Here is a 26,544-nt window from a genome sequence, read left to right as displayed (position 1 = left end):
TACTTAATATCTCTTTGGGGGAAAAATATCAGAGAACAAAGTAGAAGTACTGATTTGGCAGTTTTGAATGATATATTCCATAATCTCTACACTCCAGATACTATCTGATTCAGAAGGGGCTTTGCCACCATGAAAATGTTACATTACCCAGACAGGGAGAATCATCTACATCCATCAAAGAAGACCTCTGGCTGTGTCAGAGGGAGAGGGGAATGCTGCAGTGGGTTTCTTTTGATTTAGGATTGCCTCTGTCATCACAGAGAAAAATCATAGCGATACATAATAAAAATAAACCAGAATGGCTAAGATGATTTAGGTAAATACCAGACCATGAACTCTCATTCAAGCTTGGGAAGTAAGATAATATCCTGTAGTCAGTAGAAGCTTCTTTATTGATCACAAACATTTTAAATGTCAACATTTTTCAGAACTTCAAACAAAAGCCAAAATAAAAAGAGATTTCATTGCATTGCATTTTTATATTCAGTGACAGTTTTGTTCTCTTGTGTATTTATTGTAAAATATATGACTATATAGATTATATTAAGCACATAGATTACAAAAAGCTTTAATAACTCATTAAGTTATATGTTTTTCAATCTCCTAATGTTAGAATTACCGGTGCCTTTTTTGAGGGGAGGGATAGTTTTCTATTACTATTTCTGTTGGCTCCCATCTTACGTATAAGGCAGCAAGAATATTTGCCTCCAAAAGAATATCAACCCACTTTGTATGGGCTATGTCTCTCTTTTTTGTTTATGTTTTCAGTGCTACAAAAGAGGTAGATACAGGTGTATAGATATGCTTATATAAATATATGTGATCCTTCTTATATTGTTGGAATACTTTATGGTAAAGCAAATAGAATATTTTATGGTAACACAGCATGTTACAATTAGCTAAAATATGAGGACTTTAGTTCTCATCCAAATACTGTACATTTCCAAGATTTGACAGTGAGAAAAGTATTAAACTTCTTAGCCTCAGTATAATAATGTCTATATAACAATGAGTGTGTTGGACCAACAAAATGTGGTCTTCTAAGATAACATTGGTCATCTAAGGATAATGCTGCACTTGGATGCAAGCAATTATTTTAGGAACTGGTAACCACATAAAAATTCTGACTCCTTTGGAAAAAGTGATACATATTAGTAAATAACAATCTATAGTCCAAAATTTCTGTACCTTGCTATTTAAAAACAATAACAAAAACAAACAAATATATTGAACTGAAAGTCCTTCATCTTGGATTCTATACTGCTTGGTCAGTTTCTATGACTATAAAGGGAATGGACTTGAATAAAAAGATTTCTAAGATCTCTTTAATCTCTGGAACTCTAGTGATCTAAGATTGATGAACTAAGAGAAAAAGCACACCCAATATATCTTTAATAACTATTGGCAATAGGAAAAGATCATAGAAGAAATTGGTATATCTGAAACTATTTCTGTGGTATCTGAGATTATTTACAGGAATATATTCTTAAACTCTAGTCACTTATGGGGAGCTTCATATCACATAGTAACAAAAGGACTCATATGTGAGATGTTAAGTAACTACCTAGCAAGATAAGTACTCACGACCTAGACAGAACTTATTCACCAAAACATCTAGCTAAAGCTCAAGTTCTACCTACACATTTCCTAGCACTCAGTTATCCATCCTACATTTTTCACAATTCCTGTGATGAAGAATGCACTGTCTTTCAAAATAACTCCTTTTGATCCTGGATATTATTTTTATCTATGCTGTAAAGGATCTGATTCCATGAAGTGGGAGCCATATCTCACTTAAGATATTTTTGGGGGAAGTAATTATTTCTAATTCTAATAGTGGGACTCAACTCCAAGATAGAAAAATAAATTACAGATTAGATTTGTATCCCAGAGAGACTTAAATGTGAATCTTACTCTGCTATTTCTTAAATATAGGGAATATTTAACCTCTGGAATCTCAAGTGTTTCATCTATGATGCAATATTTCCTCTCTTGCAGTATGTGGTAAGAATGCATGTAGATAATATATATAAGTACAGTTCGCATCACAGTGCCTAGCCTAGGTCCTCCAAGAAGCCAAGAGGGGATTAGGTATACATTAGTGTAATTAAAGGAAAATGCTTGTAAGGGAAAACATAGGTGGATGAGAGGAAGGTGGGAGAGAGGTCATATTGTGATACAGGTACAGTGGAGATGAAAGGAAATTGATTGTGTGCAAGCATCTGAAACTGAGGTGTGGTCTAAGAGCGGTTGGCAAGGCAGCCAGGGAATCCTTAAGCCAACCTATCTTATTATCAGTGCCATGTTCAATAATTGATTGGGAGTAACTTTGTCAAGCATGTCCTTGGTGTAAATGTGATGATGGGGTTTAAGGGTTGTTGGTAACTTATCATCCCTGCAGGTGAAGATGAGAGACAAAGTTTCAGATGCTGCGCTCCACCCTTCTGCAGCATAGACTTATGCTTCCACACAGGTTCATGGAGCATCTGGCCCAGGACTGTGCTGATTCTTGAGGGGAAACTCAAGAGGCAGGTTATGAACAGCACTGCAGCTCAGTAGCTTTAGTTGATCTCAAGACCTCACCTGGCCTTAAGCCTCCACCTCCTCCCACTATCCATTCTGAATTTCCTTCATCTATCAACTTGGCAGATCATTGTAACTTAACTGGTCGTCTGAACCAATCCTTTATTCTCAGGATAAACATTTTCAGGACACAGTTGTAATAAAGGAATAAAAGGACGGCCCCAAGTGTATCATCTGGGTTTCACACGTTTCTCCCTGTCCCATCTGTGTGAAAACAGATCAAATGCCTCCTACTGCTCAACATCAATTACCTTTGCCAGCATGAGAACTCCCTTTCTCTTTTGCTTGTGCCTGGACATAAGTAATTCAAGTGCCCTGTTGGCATTCATAACTGCTAGTTCCATGGAACCCTTGCTGTGTTCCCTGGTAAGAGGCACTGGGAACAGTACACAGTATAGAAGTTTCTAATTTAATACACCCACTGCATCTTGAATAATGGCACCAACTCATTACAGAGTGTTGTCTACAAGTTGGTGCTTCAGCTTTGCCTTTAAAAGACTTCCTAATGCCCAGCAGATATAGCTTAGTGGTTGACCTATGAAACAGGAGGTCAAGGTTCGATTCCCAGTCAGAACATTTCTACCTGCATGAGATTATATTGGTAGCTTGCAATTCATATGAAGGGAGTATTTATATCACACTAGAGGCCCAGTGCACGAATTCATGCATGGGTGGAGTCCCTTGGCCTGGCTGGCGACTGGGGCCAATTGGAGTGGTGGGAGGTTGCAGGGGGGTGGGGGGAGGGGCTGTGGGAGGTTGGCTGGCTGGGGGTAGGGGCCACAGGAGGTTGGCTGCCCTAATCGGGTCATCCAGTTCAGTAAGCTAGGAAAGGGCCTGTGGGAGGTTGGCTGTGGGAACACACTGACCACCAGGGGGTAGGCAGCTCATGCTTAAGTGTCTGCCCCTTGGTGGTCAGAGCACGTCATAATGACTGGTCAACCAGTCACTTAGGCTTTTATATATATAGATAAATGAGAAAATGTAATAAATCTCTTTCCCCAGCAGAAAGAGCCAGTTGTTAAATATCTAACAGCACACCACTGAATATGTGATAACTCTTATGTATCCTTCTCTCTGAAGTGGGTAACCTTGCTGTGTCATATGCTAGATAGGATTCTGGGTTTCTAGGTAAATATTCCAACCTTATAATGTTGGGTGAAGCTCTTGGGCAGCAAAAACAAACAGTACCCAAAATAGGTATTTATATCTGAAAAGATGCACCTACTGGCCCTTACATGATAGAAAGGGCCCAATAGAATTACTTGCCGCCAAGTGAACAGTGCCATGTTGGACACCCGCTGTTGCAGGTTTATGTATTAGGAGAGGTAGCACTCTTTAAATTGTGTTTAGACTATTTATTTGCATGCCAATGCCAAAAATGCAGAGTTTATGACAGTATTTCAGATATAGCATGTCTGACATGGTGCCAGATTGTCTATAAAAGTTATGGCTGTCTTTTTTTTCTTTCCTTTTTTCTTTTATAAGCTTTTGGTTAGTAGCTATTTCTCACTCATCTATTTTCTTATTTTATTTTTCAACTAGAGGCTTGATATGCACAAAATTTGTGCAGGAATAGGTCTTTCTTCCCCTGACTGCTGGCACTGGCTTCCCTCTGGCACCCGGGACCCCCTCTTGCTGCCAGCAGGCACCCAGGACCCAGGCAGTCCCAGCTTCATCCAGAAGGTTGTCCAGAAGGACGTCCAGTTTAATTAGCATATTATGCTTTTATTATTATAGATATATCTGAGCTTTGACTACATTAGATATATTAATCATGTTTTAGTTTTTGTAGCATTTTCTATTGTAGTTTGCCTTTTAGGTTTTTTTTTAATTTAAATTCTTTATTGTTTAAAGAATTACATATGTCTCATTTTTCCCCCTTGATCTCTCCCAGGCCATTCCCACCCTCCTACTGTCTGTGTCCATAGGTTATGCTTATATGCATGCATACAAGTTCTTTTGTTGATCTCTAACACCCCCCCTCACACCCCCTGTCTTCCCTCTAAGGTTAGACAGTCTGTTCCATGCTTCTCTGTCTCTGGATCTATTTTTGTCCATCAACTTATGTTGTTCATTATATTCCACAAGTGATGAGATCATGTGATATTTATCTTTCTCTGACTGGCTTATTTCACTTAGCATAATGCTCTCCAGGTCCATCCATGCTGTTGCAAATGGTAAGAGTTCCTTCTTTTTTATAGCACCGTAGTATTCCATTTGTGTAGATGTACCACAGCTTTTTAATCCACTCATATGCTGATGGGCACTTAGGCTGTTTTCAAATCTTAGCTATTGTAAATTGTGCTGCTGTGAACATAGGGATGCATATATCCTTTCTCTTTGGTGTTTCTGATTTATTGGGTTATATTCCTAGAAGTGGGATTACTACTCATGGACAGTCAGGAGACACTGACAAACATGGGCAGGCAGTCATGGGTAATCCTCACAGTCAGGATCTGGCAGAACTGGAAGAAGGGGATCTAGTCACAATGAGGCCAGTGGCAGTGAATGGCATTCCAGAGGCTCGCAGAGACAGTCAGGGCCAGACTGGATCTCAGCATGGAGAGTGGAAATCCTCTGGTAGAGGGAGACAGGGAATTACTCATGGACAGTCAGGAGACACCAACAAACATGGGCAGGCAGGTCATGGGCAATCCTCACAGTCAGGATCATGGCTTTCAAGTCCTTTCCAAAAGGCCTTTCAGGTCCTTCTCCTCTTCTTTCCCACACAATACAATAATTGCATTCTTTAGACCTCTGCACCCCTATGTTCATAGCAACATGATTAGATCAGTCTCCCATCAGGGCCCTGACACACAGGGGGGCGTTGGCACTGCAGATCTTGTCTCTGAGCCTCAAAGGCCTGGATTGTGGGCACTTTCAGCAGCCACTCTGCTGGCTCAGCGCAGTGGAGGAGCCCCTTCATGGAATCGCCTTTTATCTTTTTATGTTGTTTTGAGTTGTTAACTAAGGTGGTAGGTGACTCTCAGGTACAGCAAGTCCCTGACTTATGGTTTGACTTACAACTTTTCAACTTTATGATACTGCAAAAGCAATACTCATATCAAATTACAGGAGATACTCAACAATTTATTATAAAACTAGAGGCCTGGTGCACAAAAAATTGTGCACTCAGGGGGGGGAAGGGGGGTCCCTCAGCCCGGCCTGTGCCCTCTTGCAGTCTGGGACCCCTCAGGAGATAACAACCTGCTGGCTTAGGCCTGCTCCCGGGTGGCAGAGGGCAGTCCCAATCCCTAGGTGCAGCCCCTGGTCGGGCTCAGAGTAGGGCCGATTGGGGAGTTGGGGCACCACCCCCTGTCACACTCAAGGCAGGGTCGATGGGGAGGTTGTGGCACCACCCCCTGTCATTCACAGAGCAGAGCCAATCAGGGGGTTGGGGTGCTGCCCCCTGTCACACACAGAGCAGGGCCCATCAGGGGGTTGGGGCTCCGTACCCTGTCACGCACAGAGCAGGGTCGATCAGGGGGTTGGGGAGCTCCCCCCTGTCACACACAGAGCAGGGCCCATCAGGGGGTTGGGGAGCTCCCCCCTGTCATGCACAGAGCAGGGCCCATCAAGGGGTTAAGGAGCTCCCCCCTGTCACTCACAGAGTAGGGCCTATAGGGGAGTTGGGGCACCGCCCCTTGTCACACACAGAGCAGGGCGGATCAGGGGGTTGGGGTACCGCCCTCTATCACCCACAGAACAGGGCCGATCAGGGGGTTCGAATGGCGCCACTGTCACACTCAGGGCAAGGCCGATGGGGAGGTTATGGCTCTACCCTGTCACACACAGAGCAGGGCCCTTGGGGGAGGGGGGGGGATTGGGGCGCCACACCCTGTCACACACAGAGCCGCAGGGCGATCAGGGGGTTGGGGAGCTCCCCGCTATCAGGCACAGAGCAGGGCTGATCAGGGGGGTGGGGCACCTTCCCCTGTCATGAACAGAGCAGGGCGGATAAGAAGGTTGTGGCCCCACCCCCTGTCACACACAGAGCCGCAGGGCGATCAGGGGATTTGGACGCTGCCCCCTGTCACACTGATCCCGGTGCCAGGAGGCCTCGCGGCTCCGCTGATCCCGGGGCTTGGAGGCATATTACCCTTTTACTATATAGGCTAGAGGCCTGTTGCACGAGTGGGGGCCAGCTGGTTTGCCCTGAAGGGTGTCCTGTTTCAGGGTGGGGGTCCCCACTGGGGTGCCTGGCCAACATGGGTGAGGGGCTGAAGGCTGTTTTCAGGCTGGTGGGTGACTGAAGCTCCCAACTGCTCCTTTTTTTCTTTTTTCTCTTTTTATTCTGGGCCAGCTTTAGCTCTGGTTCCAGCTCTGAGGCCTCTGCTGCTGAAAGCAGGTATCTGGTTTGTTTGGGTTCTATAATCGAAACAATGTATAACTCCAGCTCTGAGATCCCAGCTGGCTGAAAGCAGGTTTCTGGGGTTTTGTGTAGCTTCTACATTTGTTACAATGTTTCAAATTGCAAGCTCAGAGGCCGGCAAGGCAGGCGGTGAACGTTGGAGTCCTCCATCACTGAAGCAAGCAAGGCTCATGTTAGCTTCAAGCTGCCGGGCTGCCGGCTCCATCTTGGCTGGCAGTTAATTTGCATATCACCCTGATTAGCCATTGGGAAGGGTAGCGGTCGTACGCTAATTACCATGTTTCTCTTTTATTAGATAGGATGGGCTTTGCATTACATGATTTTGCCCAACTGTAGGCTAATTTAAATGTTCTATGCAAGTTTAATGTAGGCTAGACTAAGTTATGATGTTCTGTATGTTAGTTTTATTAAATGCATTTTTGACTTACTTTATTTTCAATTTACAATGGGTTTATTGGGATGTGACCCCAATGTAAGTGGAGGAGCATTTGTATTTTGCTCATAGTTATTCAATATTTATTTAAACATTTATTTTCAGAGTTCTCAACTACCTGAACTTAACTATTGGTGCTTCTCAGAAGCCTTTATTTTATGCATTTCCCAGGACGATATAAACTACACCTGACTTTAGGCTGTGACCGGGTGCTGATGATCCTATAGTTTATACTACCAGCCTAAATATCTCCTGTGCCAGATTTCTGCATATTGCCATATGAATGTTCCCCATTCACATCAAATAAAACAAGTACAAATTATACCTGTCAACATTCATTACCCCATATATGTTCTTGCCTAAAGTTAACAGCAACAACCATCCATGTGATAGGCCTGAACTTGTTTTATTGCAAATACTTCCATCTCCCCTCAATCTCTTTGTCACAATGTCCTTAAATCTGCTATTTAACCTTCTTTACATCTCAATGATCTTGTTCAAATGGCATTGCCTTTATCATAAAGAGATTGGCTTCTTCCCAATCACTCAAATTATCTTTGTAAATTTTCTATTCTAATCATTATGTTTTTTTCCATTTGTCAGATCAATCAAAAATCTTTATGAAAAAAATCTTAATTTTCAATGTTAAGGAAATATTTGTAATGGGATTTTAAGAAATATATTCATTTTTACTGGATTTGTCTATCACAAACTTTTGATCTTTAATAATTGAATTATACGTATATTATTATATTCAGTAGCATAAATACATATTTTCTGGAGTTAGACATTACAAATGTTTTTGATAAAGCAATCTTACAATTAGACTGATATTCATATGTGTGGTTTTCATTAAAAATCAGTGATATTTGTAATGCTTTTGCTATTAGACAATTATTCTAAATTCCTGACAGAAATCAGCAGATGATAATAAACAGCAAGAACTAGACATTATTAAATGATACATGAGATCATTATACTAATCTAGCCTTTGACTTATCCATCATTCCCCATCCAAAACTCTCTTTTGAAATAAAATTGCAGTTTCATTACTTTAAAAAATGTGGTTCTACTCATACATTTTCATTAAAAAGACATTAACTTTTCAGAGAAATCACAAAAAGATTTAATATCTATTTGATTCTAGAATTCAAGGATAAATAAAACATGAACTGTTTATTTTTGTCAATTAAATTTACAAATCGTCTTCATCAAGTTCTTAGGTAAAAATGATTACCATTTATTTTCCTTATAATATATGAAGAAAGCCTATATTATTATATTGTGAGAGTACATTTATTTCTTTATTTTGTTGTTTTATTTCACAGCAAATGGAAGTAATTGGGTATTTTAGAGATAGTGAACCTGGTTGTTATTGCAAGAGTTAAGCATAAGAAAGGATGAAAGTTAAATAGGGGGAAATTTCTCTACTAAATGTGTGGTGTTGGGACTGGTTCTGTTTTGCTTTACACAGGTGATTAAGGCAGTAGAGGAAGGCTACCGTCTGCCAAGCCCCATGGACTGTCCTGCTGCCCTCTACCAATTAATGCTGGATTGCTGGCAGAAAGACCGAAATAGCAGGCCCAAGTTTGATGAAATAGTGAACATGCTGGACAAGCTGATACGTAACCCAAGTAGCCTGAAGACGCTGGTTAATGCATCGAGCAGGTACAGGCCAGACCTGAGAGATTATCCTGAATTTAGCTAATTCAGATTGATGCTACAAATTTTAAATCACTGTGGACATAAATTAACCTCTAAATATGTATGATACTAATTTATTTGACTATCATTTTTTTGCATAAAGTTACTCGCTTACAATGAATGAAATATAAATGATTATACTTAAAAGCACATATACCTGCCCTAACCGGTTTGGCTCAGTGGATAGAGCATCGGCCTGCGGACTGAAAGGTCCCAGGTTCGATACCGGTCAAGGGCATGTACTGTGGATGCGGGCACATCCCCAGTAGGGGGTGTGCAGGAGGCAGCTGATCGATGTTTCTCTCTCATCAATGTTTCTGACTCTGTCCCTCTCCCTTCCTCTCTGTAAAAAATCAATTTTATATATATATATATATATATTAAAAAGCACATATACCTAATCTAATAGTGTAATATGCCCATATCAGAAAAATGCTAACTGTAGCCAAGTTTAGGTAGTATTTTTTTAAAAACCAAAACACTCAAATGCATATATTTCCATGTATATTGGACCCCACATAGGTGTGGATGGGGAAAAGGTAAAATTATGAGACCATAAGGAAAAGCCAAATAAGCACTGATCTATTTTACACTAGAGATATCTACCAATAATTACTTTTCATGTTTTTATAATTGGTTCTGGTGTCTGTATATTTTATGAATATCGACAATGCTTTTAGCGACCCTTTACTCTTACCTAGTTGAACACAGACATGTGGCTAATCAAATATGAGTAATTTTGTGGCAAGATTTTATTTATATATATATTTTTTTCATTGATTTTAAAGAAGAAGGGAAAGGTAAAAACATCAATGATGAGAGAGACTCATCAATTGGCTGCCCCCTACTCGCCCCCTACTGGGGATCAAGCCCACAACCCAAGCATGTGCCCTGACCTGGAATCTAATTGCATGACCTCCTCACTCATAGGTTGATGCTCAAACACTGAGCAACACTGGCTGGGCTTGTGGAAAGATTTTATATGAGCAAATATATATATATATATATATATTTAAACAATGTTGCATTTTTATAAAATATACATTATTCTTTAACCTGAAAAGTTATAGAATTATTTTCTCAAAAAATAAATCAGTTTGATTCTTTACTATAAGATTTGTCCAATTGTTATTTTCACTGTATTTGAGGTAATAGTATATTTTTATAAGAAAAAAATTGTCATGCCAGGAACTGAATTGGCTGTGTACTAACATGAACTAAATGAGAAACAATTTGTTGATAAAGTTACATAAGTTTTATGATTCTGACATAACATTTGTTTACTAGGCAAAATTCATTTTTAAATACAAATGAGGAATGAATCTTCAAACTCTGTTCAGGGATCATTAACTTTCTGTGGCAGCAACTGGAGAATGCATCATCTTAGCAATCATTCCTTATGTTGTTCCTAAAATATCTGCTTTCAAACTGTTTATTGCCATATAAAATATTAAATATTTCTCTCATCTACTTATTTGAATTATGCTAAGCTGTCATAAAGAAAGAAAATCAAAAGGGACATTTTTATGTTCTAAAATGTGTTAATTTATATCAGAATCATCATTGTAGCTTGAGAGCAGTTTAAAAATCTACAAAGAATTTTAGTAGTTTCATGTGTGCAGTATGTAGAATCAGCTTGCTAGGTTTCATTTAAACAGATTTGGCTTAAGACTATACCACTTACTAGCCATCTACAAATTCCAAATCCAGAAGGTTTTAGTTCCTGACTCATTCACTTTCTCTATTCTATCCCTATCACAAAACTTGGTGATTTCAGTAACCATGTAGATGATGTTTGGATATCTCTCAGTACATTGAAGTTTTCTCCTTTAGTGATTTTGGTCTCTAAAATACCTTGGAATCTTCTTGTCATAGTCATATTCTAAACTTGGCCATTAACAAAACTTGCACCTCTTCCACAATCTCAACTTCAAGATCCTCCTCTCCAGTTGTTTCCACCTATATTTCATCTTCAATGAGTCTTTGGTACTAATTCGTAATGGCTACAAATCACTACAAGATTCCCATTTACCCATGCAACAAATAGCTACTGTGTCATGTTTGGGCTAGGTGCTGAGTATACAGCATTGAGCAATACACTATTATGGAAGAGATACACTAAACAAAATAAAAACATTAAAAAACAACTTTGGTGTTGGAATGGAGAGAGAGAGAGTACAATTTATGAGGATAACTGGGAGGCTAGAGTAGCTGTGTAGGTAAAATGATGATGTCTTGAACTAAGGTGGTAACAAATGAGATAGAAAGAAGTGGTCAGATGTGCAATATAGGGAGGTAGAATGGATAGTATGCACAATGATAGATTGTGAAGGATTTGAAGATAAGGAAGGAGTGAGTGAACTATTGTATCATATACTATACTGGGAGCACTTCAGGAGGAAATGAATGTAAAAAAGATGAGCATGGTTTTAGAAATATTGGAGTGATATTTCTATGAGAAATGTGGAGGCATGATGTAGGCACATAAATATAGGAGTAGCCTATACAGGAGATAAAAATTGGGTAATAGTAGATGCTAGTTGAAGCAAGAAATTGAGTAAAATTGTCTAAGTAGACTGGGGTTACAGGCCAAGCAGAAAATATAAAGGGCCAAGTCCTAGTTCCCACCAAATTTTAAAGTATAAAAAAAAAAAAAAAAGAAGAAGGAATAACAGGCAAAGGAGAGTAAGAAGAAAGCAGGAACATTCAAGGTCATGATAGCCAAGAAAGAGAATGGCGATTCAAAACCGTTTGAGAGGGAGATAGTAGTGGTGATGTTGGATGTTTCTGAGAAGTCAGTCATCTTACAGGTTGGGAAATCTTCACAGACTTTGGCAACATAGAGGTAATTGCTCAGCTCAACCAGAGCAATTTTTATAGAATTGGTTTGTAAGAAACTACACTGGGGTAGTTTGAAGTAGAAATGAGAAATGAGAAAGTGCAGAGAATATGAGTAGAAAGAAAGATATCCTATATCTTATGGTTGAAATGTACTTAAATAAATACCCATTAATGGTCATTTAAATTGTTTTTAATGTTTACTCACAGTCAAAGAAAAAAATTGTACATATACTCTTTGCCCTTTCCTCCAATTATTTCCTTAAGATACATGTCCAAAAATGATTATCATCATTATAGTCATGTTATTTTTGGCCAAAGAATATGAATTTGTTTTTTAAGAGTATGGATTTAGAATAATGAAAAAACATCCCATGGTTTGATTGGTCCTATTTAGTTCTCTTATGTGTTTGGAGTTACATTTTTTTGTTTTCCAGGTTCCACTACTCCTAGGTGAATTAACAAGTGCCCCTACGTGAGAGAATGAGATCAACAATAAGTTCTAGACTTCCTAAGAAATTAAGTGAGCACAAGTTTCTCTAGCAAAGTCTACAAGTATTTGGCTTTGCCCAAATTATCCCGCATATCTATATTTGGTAGCAGTTTTTATCTTATTTGTATAAACAAAACAATAGTAGAAAATAAATACATCTAAATCATTACATGAAATTTTTAGCTAATGTTTTATATTGAGAAAATTAACTTATAAAGTCACTACAATTCCTCATAGACTCTGGATAGAACAACATTTGAATAAACATCTGATGTTGTGTTCTGTATTTCAAAATATTATTTTCTTCCAGTTTTGCATTTACATACTTTCCCATATCAATATACTTACAGACCCAACGATCTAACATGAGCTAACATTATAATATAAATTTTTATAAAGATTAAAATATTACTTTTAATATTTATGTTTTATGTGTTTTAGAGTATCTACTTTATTGGCAGAACATGGCTCCCTGGGATCTGGGGCCTACAGATCAGTAGGTGAATGGCTAGAAGCAATCAAAATGGGCCGGTACACAGAGATTTTCATGGAAAATGGATACAGTTCAATGGACGCTGTGGCTCAGGTGACCTTGGAGTGAGTAATTTTTCTGATAATTTTTACATAATTGCTGGGGCGAGAGAATTTGTTCAGAAACCTATCTGGATGAGGTCAAAGCAAACCAATTAACTTTTGTCCATGTGTGGCAGCTTTCAAAGAAGCCTCTTCGTTTTGCCTGTATTGTTAACAATTGCATGGTTAATGCTACTTGTGTCCAGTTTCTTTGCTTCTATGCTTCAAACAAATAGCACTGGGATATTTGAATAATTGGGAAAACAGCTTTTTGGCAAAATAATGGTAATTCATGTTGTGGAAAAGATGTTTTCTTGACAAAGTTTTTATACTGGTCTCTGTGTTATATCAATGTAAATACAAAACAAATGTAAGCACAATTGGTATGACTAGTCCTACATAAGAAAAAACATCCTTAAATTTCAGCTATGATGAACAACCAGGAAACAGCAGCTTAAACACAGCGTCTCAGGCAGGGATCTCATTTAATCTCTAAGTGGTGCACCTTATATTCTTGCCATCCAAGAATATATTAGATCCTGCCTCTGATTTGTTATTTGGTGCAATCTCAATGGAACCAATTGTGCCCTCTTATGTTTGCACGATTAAGGTGAAATTTCTCAAATCTTATTGAATAAAAATCATTAGAGTTAAATACTAAATCCTTTAAGGTTGTAAGTGGTTTGTATTTTATTATATATTCTGTATGTGTAATTATTTCAGCCTAATATTTGTTATTTGTGAAAATTATTTGTCATTATGGTGATTTCATCTAGATTACATAAACATGAATAATGTTTTAACCTGCAAATATAATGAAAAATTACTTCAAGTACCTTCCAATTCAAAGGTTAAAATATTGTTATAAGGATTAGAACATGGTAGAACATTCTAAAGCAGTAAGCCACGGTCCATATCCCATCACTTCACATAACATGAGCACTGAGCAGTTCTTGTTCACCATTTGTATTATTCTGGCATTTTGATTCATTGAACCCACTGCACAGCCACAAAAAAGGTAACAGGGTACTGTCATTTATCAATAGTTAAGATCACACATTCTCCACATTTCTCTTCCATTATACCTATAACTGAAAGGACCTAAAATCACCATTCAGCTTGCTCTCATAATTTACTGAATCTCATTCTCACTATCACCATCAAATCATACCTATTTGAAGACACATTTTCTTGGCCCATTATTATTTTTTTTTTGGACACTCAAAGAGCTCATTTGTGCTATATTTAAAATAGTGAACAGAAAAGTTTACTGATAATTTAAAACTATTTTTACATGATTGCTATTTAATTTTTCAGTAAAAATGGTCATTTTAATTTATTAAAGTCATTTGTCATTTTATATTAAAATGATACTGTAGGTATTTCTTCTACCCAATGTCAGATTACTTGTAAATATATAATAAAAGTATTTGCATTAAACAATGTCTCCTTTTTATTTAAATAGCACATATATACATATATATCATTCTTACTACCTTTTAGCTTTTCCCTTCACAGAATAGTTACAATCACAAATAATGATTCTTGCACTACCAAATTATTTTACTTTGTCTCATAGGGACCCCAAAATACTATAATTATGTTTAATATTTTAGCATTATGATTTCATATTGTCTTATTTCTTTTAATTCTTTCCTCTTTACTTTCCTATCCCCAAACTCTCTTCATTTGTATGTTTCTTTCAAGCCCTAATACTTTCTTCTATCTTATAATGGTTCGCCATTTCATTTGTATTCTCCAGTAATTTTTGTCTGGTCAATTTTTTCTGTATCTCTGTTACTTTGGTAGCTTCTTGCCTCTTGCTATAGTGCCTCAATCAGATATTTTTGTCTTTTAATTAATTTACTCTGACCAGAAGAGTAAGGTGAAATTAGGAGTCATACGGACATCTTTCTGTTCAGGGAATGTTGTCCTCCATATGTCAATTGCTTCACATTCTGGGAGCCCAAATAAACACATCCTGAACACATTCCTTAGTAAGACCTGGGCCAGCAGAGGTTAACTAACTCCAGTGAAGCTCATTTCTTAGAGAGTCCAGCACCTCTAACTATATGTTCTCTTGTTTATTGTGTTTTGACCACATTTTTCTAGTTGGTAAGAATATATTTGTCGAATAATATCGTAACTAACTTACAAAATAGCAAGTAATCAATTGCTTCTTTAGTCAGAAATATAAAGTAAAAGAAAGATATGTATCTGTGAATTTTGATTGCCATATATATATATTAGAGGCCGTTCCCTCAGCCTGGCTTGCACCCTCTCGCAGTCCAAGACCTCTTGGGGAATGTCTGACTGCCAGCTTAGGCTCAACCGGGGAGCAGACCTAAGCCAGCAGTCGGACATCCCCTGAGGGGTCCTTAGTGCTACCACAGAGGTAGGAGAGGCTCCCACCACCATCACTGCACTCGCCAGCTATGAGCCTGGCTTCTGGCCGAGTGGCACTTCCCCTGTGGGAGTGCACTGACCACCTGGGGGCAGCTCCTGTGTTGAGCATCTGCCCCCTGGTGGCCAGTGCACATCATAGTGACTGGTCACTCTGCTGTTCGGTCAATTTTCATATTAGCCTTTTATTATATAGGATATATATATATTCATCATTATTAAAGACTTATGGCAAAGAAACTGGGGTACCAGCTAAAACCAAAACAAGCTTTTTAAACACTTTGATAATGATTTTTTACACATGGTCTTTACCCATATCTAAATATTAATTTCATGAAACATGTATAATATTATAATAAAATATTAGAAACAATGTTGCTGCCAGAATAGAAACTGAGAACTTGAAGAATGCATTCATACCTATAATAAATGCTTATAAAAAATCTTGAAATTATTTATATAAAACAAAATATCAAATTGCCATATACCTAAATAGAAAAATATGTATAATAATTTGTGCCATCAAATTTGTTCTCATAGTGGGTTTAGAAAAAGAAACGTAAAGAATTAGTGTTTTACAACCACTTACTTACGTAAAAAAATTTTCATAAAGGTTTAATTTTAATTTATTATTATTATTATTTTGTTAATACATGCAAATATGGCTTAATGTGGAAAGAAAATAAAAAAATTGAGATCTTAGAGTCAAAACATGTTCACCAGAAGAGGCTTTCAACCCTAGACATTTCTGTTGATGTTCCCTGTGCCTAAACCTTGCTATTTTGTGTAAAGAACTAATATTACAGTAATTGTTATGGCAATAATGAACAGTCTGTACTATGGTGTGTAAATGCACTGAGGTATTGTTGACGAAGAACTGTGAGCTTCAGGTGCGTTGCAAATTGAATCCAAATATTTGAATTGAGGATAGTATTACAGTTTTTTCTGTTGTTTTTTAAAATATATTTTTATTGATTTCAGAGAGGAAGAGAGAGGGAGAGAGATAGAAACATCAATGATGAGAGAGAATCATTGATCAGCTGCCTCCTGCAGACCACCTACTGGAGATTGAGCCTACAGTTGCTTTTTAAAGTTCTTGTCAGGCTTGTATTGTAACACTGATTCAGAAAATGAGTGCAACCCAATGAATTTAAATATTATACCAATTGTGTGTAAACTACTGAAATGAAAGTTTCCCAAATGCTGAGCCAAAATTTGTACACACTAATTCAAATAAATTTCTTAAAATTTTAATACAGTCATTATGCTAATTTTTTACAATGAAAGCACACATACGAATACTGACTATCCTATTTGTTCTATATAATTAAGATAAAACTTTTAGTCTAAACCTCACAATGTGTCATCCATTGAAGATCATGACCAAGCCAACAAATTCCCAACATACTTCTGAGTGACAAATAATAAACAGTGAAATTTAGTGAGTACTCATTAAGCTCTCTTCTCCCTGCTCCTATCCAGCCAATGTTGATGGGGCTAAATACCAGTGAAATGGCTAAAGGGTGTGTAAAGCAGAAGGGAGAAGATTGACTCATCCACAATGGATAAATTAAATCTTGAATGAGGTGTCCAATATTAACTAGACACCTCTCATATTCTTTATTTTTCATTTTGTCATTTTAGTATCAGAATATTAGTATTTTTCATTGTTTAGTATTATGGAATAATAAAATGCAATGGTAATTATTTATATTTGCAGCTTTTCTAAAACTAATCATGCTTTGTTGACAAAACCCAAAGTATTTTTAATATAACAATGCTATTCCCATCATGTTTAAATTTATAAGCCTATGCTGAAATATAGTTTTCATCATTAAAATTGTCTTTGGGTGTTACTTAAGATTCCAGCTGGTCATAATAAAATAGGGTAATTTTTATAAAGGTGACACACTTAAATATTTGCCCACCTATACAATTTTCTATATAGGAAAATGAAATGAGTAAAATAGTATATATGCACGGTTTAAATGTAAAATACTTTAATTTTTATCAAATTTACCTCACATTATCACTGCTAAATTGATAATTTAATATGTACTTTGAAGAGTAAAATGGATGTTGTTAGAAATTTCAAAAGTGTGAGACAAAACTACTTAAAATAAAATAATGCATTTAACAATATAGAAATAAAGTTATTTAACCTCTCCTGGAAATATTTTTCTAATACCATTTGAATTCTCATTTGCAATATCATTACAAACAGCATCACAAATATCATTCAAAGCACTGACCCAGAATGTTTCTTGTATTGTTATTTTCAGAGAATGAAGTTATATTTGCCCATAATATAAAAATAAGTTAAAACAGTGGAAATAAAAATAAGTCAAACCAATGTTTTGATATCAGTTAGACAAAACAACCACAAGTTGGAATATGGAAAACACACACATGTACAAATCTGCATACACACATTTACATGCTGCAAATTAAGGTTTTGGTATTTTATATGTAAAGTTCCTGCCTTTTCAGTGGGAAAACCCTATAAATTCCTTTTCTTTCAGGTTTTTCAGAACAAACTATAATGGTTGTTTTCCAAACTACAATGTTAATAATTGGATTAGCCACATAAATTGTGCAATTTAAGTGTGTTTATTACATTGGTCCTTTCTACCTGGGGTATATAAAGCATATGATAAAACATGTTTTATTATAGAACTATATTTCAAATATTAGTTATTTAAACTGTACAGTAGAGATTTTTTGTTTTACATTAAGAAATATTAAGGTTTTTTTTCTTAATGTACATCCAAAGTATGCTAGTGAGCACCCATCAATACCCTGACAAACAAAAATCTTCATGATTCATCAGTTACATGTGGAAACATGAGAATTTTAGCTCAAAACTGAAATGTTCATGAAGTATAGTTTGGGTTACCACAGTCTCAGACAAAAAAAGTCTGTGTTCAGTTTCCTTCATTAACTATTTTCTCTCTTTTAGAATTTTGGATATTTGATGTTATGTCTACAGAGTTCTCATTTTACAGATGAATGAGTAATAGCATGTAATTTGAAGTACTCTTCTCAAAATCACACCTGAGAGTAATGAGAAATTCAAGGAGGATGAACTATGGCGTTAGGTTCCTGGTGTTAGTCCTACCTCTGCTACCCACTGGCTGTGCTATCTAGCCAACTAATTTAAATTCTTTAAGACTTTGTTTCCTCATCCATAAAAGGAGATTAGCAAAAATTTATTTCATAGAGGTATATATTTTTCAAACGTATAAAAATAAGACGTCTTAATTGTGACCTATTATTTTTATAGTTGGTGCAGTGGTTCTCAACCAGGGGAGATTTTTGCCACTTAGAAGACATATGGCAAAAATGGAGATATTTTGTCTTATCACAACAAAAGGCCAGAGGTGGTGCAGCCATTCCGGTGTTCAGTGGGGAGAGATAAGGGGTGCTGCTGGATAGTCTGAAATGCATGAGAGATAGCTCCCACACAGAGAACTGTTCAGCCTAATGTTAACAGGGGCGAGCCTGAGAACTCTGGCTTACTTTAAAAGAAATAAGAATAAACTAAACCTCCTTTATTTCTGTGTTAGCCTGCAGCTAGCAAGTGTGTATTCTGTTTCATAGCCAACAACAGTGATTTTGTTTCAAAGTGAATTTCTACTGGTGTTTTAAGTTTTACTGATGATTGTTTTCCATGCCTACTACTACTATTATTATTATTATTTTAATATTGTATTCTGGTGTCTTGTAGCTTTGATAATCTCTCAGTTTAATGTTTAATAGTTACATCCTAAGAAATATGTTTCTGCCATAAGCATGCCCTATTTCTTCTTTAGCTGCTTGCCATTTGCTAAATGTCTCATAAGAAATCAAAACATAAAGAGAAAAAGAAACCAAATATATTATTTAAATAAACAATTATTCTCAATACTAATGCCTATGGAACTTACATGCCTATTTATTTAAATTCTATCATCTGATAATTAAGATGTCTTTGAGTTTTCAAAATTATTCAATTTTATATATAATGACTCTATGTCATTGCATCCATTTTCATAAACTTCTCAGACAATCTAAAATTAATACATTTACTAAATGCAAAAATATTCTACTTTTAGCATAACGTTCTATAAAATATTTATCTAAGAAATCTAACATGGCAACTTTGTTTAAAAATGTTGAATTGTTCGCGGTCATTTGTCTTATAATTAGTGTTACCACTTGCCAAACATACACAAATCATTATATTTGCCAAATACATACCCTTAAGGGGATAGAATTCCAAAATATCCTAAGAAATAACATTTTAAAACCATGGGCACTGGCCTTGAGCTCCACAACATGTTGTTATTTTTGAAATCTAAACATTTGTAACTTTCCTTTGGATACTAAGCTTGTTGAGAAGAAACAGAATGGAAGTACCTTGGTTGAAAAGACTTTCTGATAGTGAATAATCTTCAGAATGCTCTAAGCTCCAGTAGAACCTAGACATTATTTGGCAAAGATATAAGGTTCTGGCACTTGGATTCCACGTAAAAAATAAAATGTTTGGAAGTTTTATAAAAGCAATATAGTGGTAACTAACTCCTAAAGATATCTGTTGTATAAAATGATTGTACTGACTGAGTCATTTGAAGAGTTTAGTCTTCACTAGCTTAGCTGTGATTTTTTAAAAATATATTTTATGCTAACTCCTTTAAGCAAAAAAATAGGGCATGTTCATATGGTAGATCCGTATTTTCAAAACCGTTCAATGAAATTGTACCCTTTAATATACATATTCATTGGGAAGCATGTGCAGATTTGTTTTTTTACCACTCTGCGCCACCAACATTATGATGTCTAAAAAGGGGCAGATAAATATAGTCTCACTCCTCATTGTCAATAGTTTCTGGATGATAAAAAGATATTTGAGGTACATTTTTGGAGCCTGCCTTTGACAATTGGACCCTGTATGTCTAAATCAAATTAGTTTCTGTAAAATACTTGCCTCCTTGCCAGCGTGAAATATTGAGGTGTGCTACAAACTGAATCAATACATACATCCAATGTGTGCTTTCTTCACGCAGGGATTTGAGGCGGCTCGGAGTGACTCTTGTCGGTCACCAGAAGAAGATCATGAGCAGCCTTCAAGAAATGAAGGCGCAGCTGGCAAACGGGATGGTGCCATTGTAACTTCACTTGACTGTCATTTCATTGAATGAATGTTTCTGCACTTTGTAAACAAGCCCTGAGATTTATTTTAACAAAGAGGGGGGGGGAAGGAAAACTCACAGTGATTTCTAAACCTTTTGGGAGCATTTCTTTCAGCCACAGAATTTGTAATCAGTGTTTTAGATTCTTCTCGGTGTCATTTTTTAAGAAACTAATATGACCTCCTTGTAATAACAACACAAGGTTGAACACGATCTTATCTTACAACAAAAAACCCTTCCCACCACTTCTACAAAATTTTGTACATGAAATATATAACTGTAAACAGCACCTTTCTAGACTGAATGAAGGCAGCACCTTTCTAGACTGAATGAAGGCAGCACCTTTTAAAACTTCCAAGAATCTACTTGAAGGGCAAAGTTTTATAGTCATGTGTGGGCTAACACAAGCTGCAATTTACTGAAGTTTACTTTAAGTCTTAATTGTCTACATAAGTGTACTGAAGAGCAATATGGTTAGATAATTTCTTAATAGGTAACTTCTTTTGCGATTTTAAAGTGCTGTTACACAGCGATAAGTTATAGAAACTAGTGTATAAACATGTTGCTTGATCAAGGACAAGTATAATACAGGGTGTATATTTATTTTTCTGTGTTATAGAATTTACTTTCAGCTGTTCTTCTAGAAACTCGATGGTAATAGATGTGTATATACTGTATCATTTACTGTATACCCAGGAATCAATTTAAGTTGGAGTTTTGTGTATATGTGCTTGCACCTGTGTGCATTACCATTCTGCTTGCATTTTTAATAGTTTTAATTTTAGCAGCATACAGGAACAAGTGTTCCAGAGTGGAATATGAACAGGAGAAATAGGGAAGCAATGAAACAAAGTTTAACACAAGCTTGTGTCTTTTTTCCTCTCGTATTCCCAAAAGCTACTGAGTCTCTTTATTCACTAACAGGAAATGTCTGTAAGATTAAATCCCCTTTGGCTTTTTAAAAACACTTTTTGATATCTGTGACAATACAGTTCTTCTAGCCATTAATCTTGCACCCCTGTAAGAAATTTCACCTTTCTGAGTCCCAGAAAATATCTTGTCAAGCAACGTTGACACCGAAGGGCACATTTTCAGAAGGATGAAGGATTTAACTGTGCAGACTTCTGTTAATGTTGCTAAATCCAGGCACATAGCACTAAGCATTACCCCTAAGTGTTAATCCTCTGTAACCATTTCCCTGTAGCTCAGCTCTAGAAATTTTGATAACTAAGGCAGCAATGAAATGATGACAAATGTATCTACTTCCTTCATAATTTTCTCTATTTCAAGACTTGGCATGTTTTATTTGTTGATGGTTGTCTATTCATTTGGAAATTTCATCTTCTATTTAGTTATGTCAAATTGAATTTATTTTGATGAACCAATTTAAAGTTTTATTTAATTGGCCTTATTAAGCAATATAAGATATACCCTATGTATACTCTATATACCATACTTGATGAAGACTGATACTGACATTTGTGGTACCAATTGTAAAGTTTATTAGAATATGAACAAAACTGAGATTCTTACTAAAATCATGAAATGTTTGTATTACTACACTTTATAGAAATCATGGAATGACATGTGATTCAAGGAGAACAGCATTTAAACAAAATAGAGCCTACTTGTGATTACCAAACGGTAAGAGGCTGGATTAGTGAGATCCATAGGAAATATACCTGCATTATACTAATGGCACCGCCTTTCTCTTTCCCAAGCACCTATTTTAGTTGAATGTTAGCACAAAAATAGTAAACTTTTGAGAAATAACTACTTCCTACCATGCCCACCTTTCAGTTAAGTAGTAATGTACCATTTTGCTAAAGAACAAGGTCAAAAATAAGGAAAAGAAAAAGTTCTAAACAATTTTCAAAGGACATATTGATTTCTTTCTAATTATGACTATAATTGCTTATTAGGTCTATAGTATACTATGGCTCCAAACAATCTATGCTTCAAATATACTCTGGTTCAGTGAAATTTTGAGAGAAAGTGGAGAGAGGTGGAATTAGCAAGTAAGTAGGCATTGCCATTATTAAAGATGCATTTGTTCATTTCAATAAACATAAAATTAGCTAAACGAATTCCTTTTGTACAAAATAATTGGAGATTGTGTTGCACTGTATTACATTTTGTAAAACAACAACCAAATCTAAGTGATAAAGTAACAATTGAACAACTTCAAAGTAAGAAGAGAGTTATTGATTTTTTAAAATATATTTTTATTGATTTTTAGAGAGAAACGAAGAGAGAGAGAGAGAGAGAGAGAGAGAGAGAGAGAGAGAGAGAGAGAGACATTGATGTGAGAACTAAACATTGATCAGCTGCCTCTTGCACGCCTCCTACCCAGGATCCAGCCACAACCCAGCATGTGCCTTGACTGGGAATCAAACTGGCTACCTTTCTATTCACTGGATGACGCCAAACCAACTGAGCAATGAAATGATGGGCTAAAGTTATTGATTTAAAAGAGAAACAACCATAAATTTTTAGAGCTGATAGGCTAGCCACAATTAGTTACACATAAAAAAGCTGCTAAATTATTTTCCAGCATTATATGTTTAAAGATGATTAGAAGGTCAGGATAGAATACATCTAAGTGATTAGAATTTGAAGTAACAATGCAGATTTCCTCTTTTCCACAAAAGAACGTTATGCATTAATTTGGATCAAATTGATTTGCTTCCTTTGCAATCTCGGTGTTCATTTGGAAAATAAATTGAGATAAATGTTAAATAGACACATAACTTTCATCCATATTTAATTTTGGTTGAAAATTTCTAAGGAATGCCACTATGATTTTAGAAGGAATAAAGAGACTTTCAAATAAGATGTACTTCCCCTAAGAGAGGAAATATTTGTTCGCCTCTGGATATATCACCAACTGGGAAGTGCCAATCTCATCTATAAATGTGAGAAGTGGAACAGGAGAAAGAAACAGCTTTTGTGAAAAGCCGCGAGGCAGTAACCCAGGGCAAGGTTTGACAGATCTTGATTGTGTGATTTCTTATCATTTTGGTTCAATTTGTCACCCACCAGACAACTGAAAACAAAACATAGTTTCAATAATTTTACCACAAAAGATAGATTTGTCAAATGATACATAATGTTTTTGTAACTACCAGTAGCAATATCTTTAGGGTGTGAGTCTTTGTCAGTGTTACTTTGAAAATTAACTATAAGCAGGGAGTAATATTCAGCTTACTGATATCTGTTGGAATCACTTAATTACTACTTTCCCCATCTTACCATTTGCTCACATGTAAAAATGCCATATAATCTGTTGTTCTTGTCCATTGAAATGTATGAATTATATGTAAAAATGTAAAGATTTTCATCTTCTCATTTAAAAAAACAATAATGTGCATGGTCATTGATTTCTCATATTTTAATCACCAAGTCAGTGTTCTGTAAAAATTATATTCCAATATTCTATATACACTTAAATGTGGCCAGCATAATTAGTCTCAGAGTTGCCAAAAGTTAAGAACATCCTTAAGTCAGTCTGTAAAAGAGTTGCAACCATGTGCAATGGTGAAGAAATAGTTTCATATTTCATATTTAAAAGAAACATTACTATCATTTGAACACCTATGTGTTTGCATGTCTGCTATTTAATCTCTATGTGAAAGTTCAAGGATTGTTAACACCCTTCCTTCTCCCATTCAAAGTGGGTTCTCAGAAGCACAAGCAGAGATACTTACCTGTGGAAGACTTTTTGGCTGTAACTGTGGATTGGACAGCAAATGCTGTTTGAGTCAGATGTTAGAAATTTACTAGATGTACAATGTTGCATAGTAGAGTGAGATTGTTTCTCATTTTTTCTTTCTAAAAATAAGAAAAAAAGAAAGCTAAGTATGATAGTAAACAGTCTTTGCTTATGCCCTGCCAGATGTTTAATCTCAAAGTAGATTAAAAGTAGGTACAATAAGATGTTGATGATAATGAATAAATAGTCAAAACACTACTTTTATTTGAAATTAATAATTGGAATTGCCATCCTTTTTGCAACTACATAACACAACTAGTTACATCAAATATGTTTCTCTATCAAACTGTTAATTATATACTAATGTATCAAATGAAAAGTAGAAAAAATATTTCTTTTCATTTCTTGTTGATTTATGAGAGTCTTTTGACATATAAATGATTCAATATCTTTGTCCAGAATGACCATATAATTGTTGCTTAGGAGAAGACACCAATTCTTTTTAAAAAGAGAGTCTATTTATAATAATCAAAAGCAAATAGCATGTCTCTTCTAAATGAAAGTGGCAAAATATGTTTATTAAGGCTGAGCTATACTAACAGCAGAAGTTTCAATGGTCAACAGACTTTTGAATCTTTAGACTGCTATGGTTTGACAATTAATTATTTAAGAATATGTGAATTTCATTTATATTAGTCTGAGAATAAAACTTAGACTTACTCATTTGTTAATATGTTTATTAAGGTCTCTGAGTTTCAGGACAAGTGCATCTTATTTTACATCAGGCATCAGGGTATCTCCAGTCCCTGCCTCAACGTTAATTCAAGGACGGATTAGCACTTATGTATTTTCCCTCATCTGAAGCTCTCTGTGCATTTGGTTTGTGTACATGTTTTTGTAGTGTAAGATATGAAATTTTATATTTTTTCAAAAAATAAAAACCCTTTGAACACAGTTAAATCGGATTGTCATGCTTGACCCTTTTCCAGAAGAATTTAAATTACAGCCTCTGTATAATGATTTCAGTTCATTCTAATGAAAATGTTGGAATGTCTTATGCTAAATATTTTAAATTCAATCAGCATCCAATTTTCTCAAAGACCTATTTATGAATCTTTGTATTTGAATGTTTTTTGTAACTAGAGTTTGACACTGAGATTGTAGGACATCAGCATAATTATGGGAAACCTAATTAGGAGTTGATTTGTAACACTGTAATGTAACATTACTTGCAAAAAATAGAAAAGTGTGTTTACCATCTGCAAAATGAGACCTGCTGCTGATGCGCTTTAGCTGGTTCTCTTCCCCTAGACCAGCATCTGCTTATGAAACAGGGTGGAAGAATTGCATTCCTACCTTCTTACAAGAGGGGTACCACTGTCCACAAACGCTCCCCTTCTCTCAGTATTGTATGATATCAGTCTCCTTTTGTAAAGAGCAGAGCAAACAACTTGCTGTATGCAAGGAAATCAATCATATTTGTATTTTGTTGCATTTATATTCTTAGAAAGTGACATCACAGGCCTATGAAAATAATCTATAACTCCTTTGCCTATGCATAAATTCATTATTTCAAGGGACATTATTTGATATTTTAGTAGATACTCATATAAAGACTCTGAATTCTTTGTTAGCAAGTACACTATTCTTGCCCTTGTTTTGCTACAGAGGTAAATGTTATATGATAAGAGGGATTTTCCCCAATCCTATAGGCGTTCTTGACCAGATAGAGGGAATGGGTGGCGGTGAAGAAGTTAACATTTAAGAAGCATGCCTATCCTGTATTAGAGTTTTTCACTCTTACCTTTAAGATACATTTTATTGTCTCCACTTACTCATGAGGAAACCATGACTCAAAGCTGTTAAGAAAGTGCCCAAGTCCCAACTGCTCTTCAATGGCAGGATGAAACCCACATTTATTTTAGGACAAACCCATAAAATGGGTTCCCACTACACTACTCTCATTCCACAATGCTGGCCATGCTGCCTAGATAATGGAATTTTTCAGGTCAATCTTCTAATTTAATTGATGTAGGAAATGAAGATAAATGAGAAAAAATGATCTGCACAGTTTCATAAAGTGTGAAACTTGGGCGGAAACCAGCATATAACATAGTATATTTCTAACATATTTGGTTTTTAGAATAAACCAAAGTTTTAGAGTAAAAAATTGTTTTTCTTATTTGTGTTTCTTCCATGGCATAGGAGCACAATCTAATTCAATAGATATTTCTAGCATATGTCATAGTTTTCTCAACTACA

The 26,544-nt window shown here is 35.9% G+C and overlaps 1 protein-coding gene across 3 annotated transcripts in view; it reads left to right on the top strand.

Moving 5' to 3' along the window:
• The window catches only part of EPHA5 (EPH receptor A5), a 349,025-nt gene extending 323,789 nt beyond the window's left edge, over positions 1 to 25,236 (top strand). For all 3 annotated transcript variants that reach the window (XM_036335287.1, XM_036335278.1, XM_036335295.1), the window contains 3 exons: positions 8,863 to 9,056; positions 12,865 to 13,020; positions 20,445 to 25,236. In XM_036335287.1, the coding sequence (XP_036191180.1) occupies positions 8,863 to 9,056; positions 12,865 to 13,020; positions 20,445 to 20,550 (456 nt within the window). In that variant the 3' untranslated portion in view covers positions 20,551 to 25,236. The remainder of the gene's footprint in view (positions 1 to 8,862; positions 9,057 to 12,864; positions 13,021 to 20,444) is intronic.
• Positions 25,237 to 26,544: the final 1,308 nt, after the last annotated feature.

The sequence above is a fragment of the Myotis myotis genome, unplaced genomic scaffold, assembly GCF_014108235.1.
Source record: "Myotis myotis isolate mMyoMyo1 unplaced genomic scaffold, mMyoMyo1.p scaffold_m19_p_1, whole genome shotgun sequence".
In the NCBI taxonomy this organism is placed as follows: domain Eukaryota; kingdom Metazoa; phylum Chordata; class Mammalia; order Chiroptera; family Vespertilionidae; genus Myotis; species Myotis myotis.
Note: the sequence above shows the minus strand (reverse complement) of the source record. Positions and strands in the feature narration are given on the sequence as shown.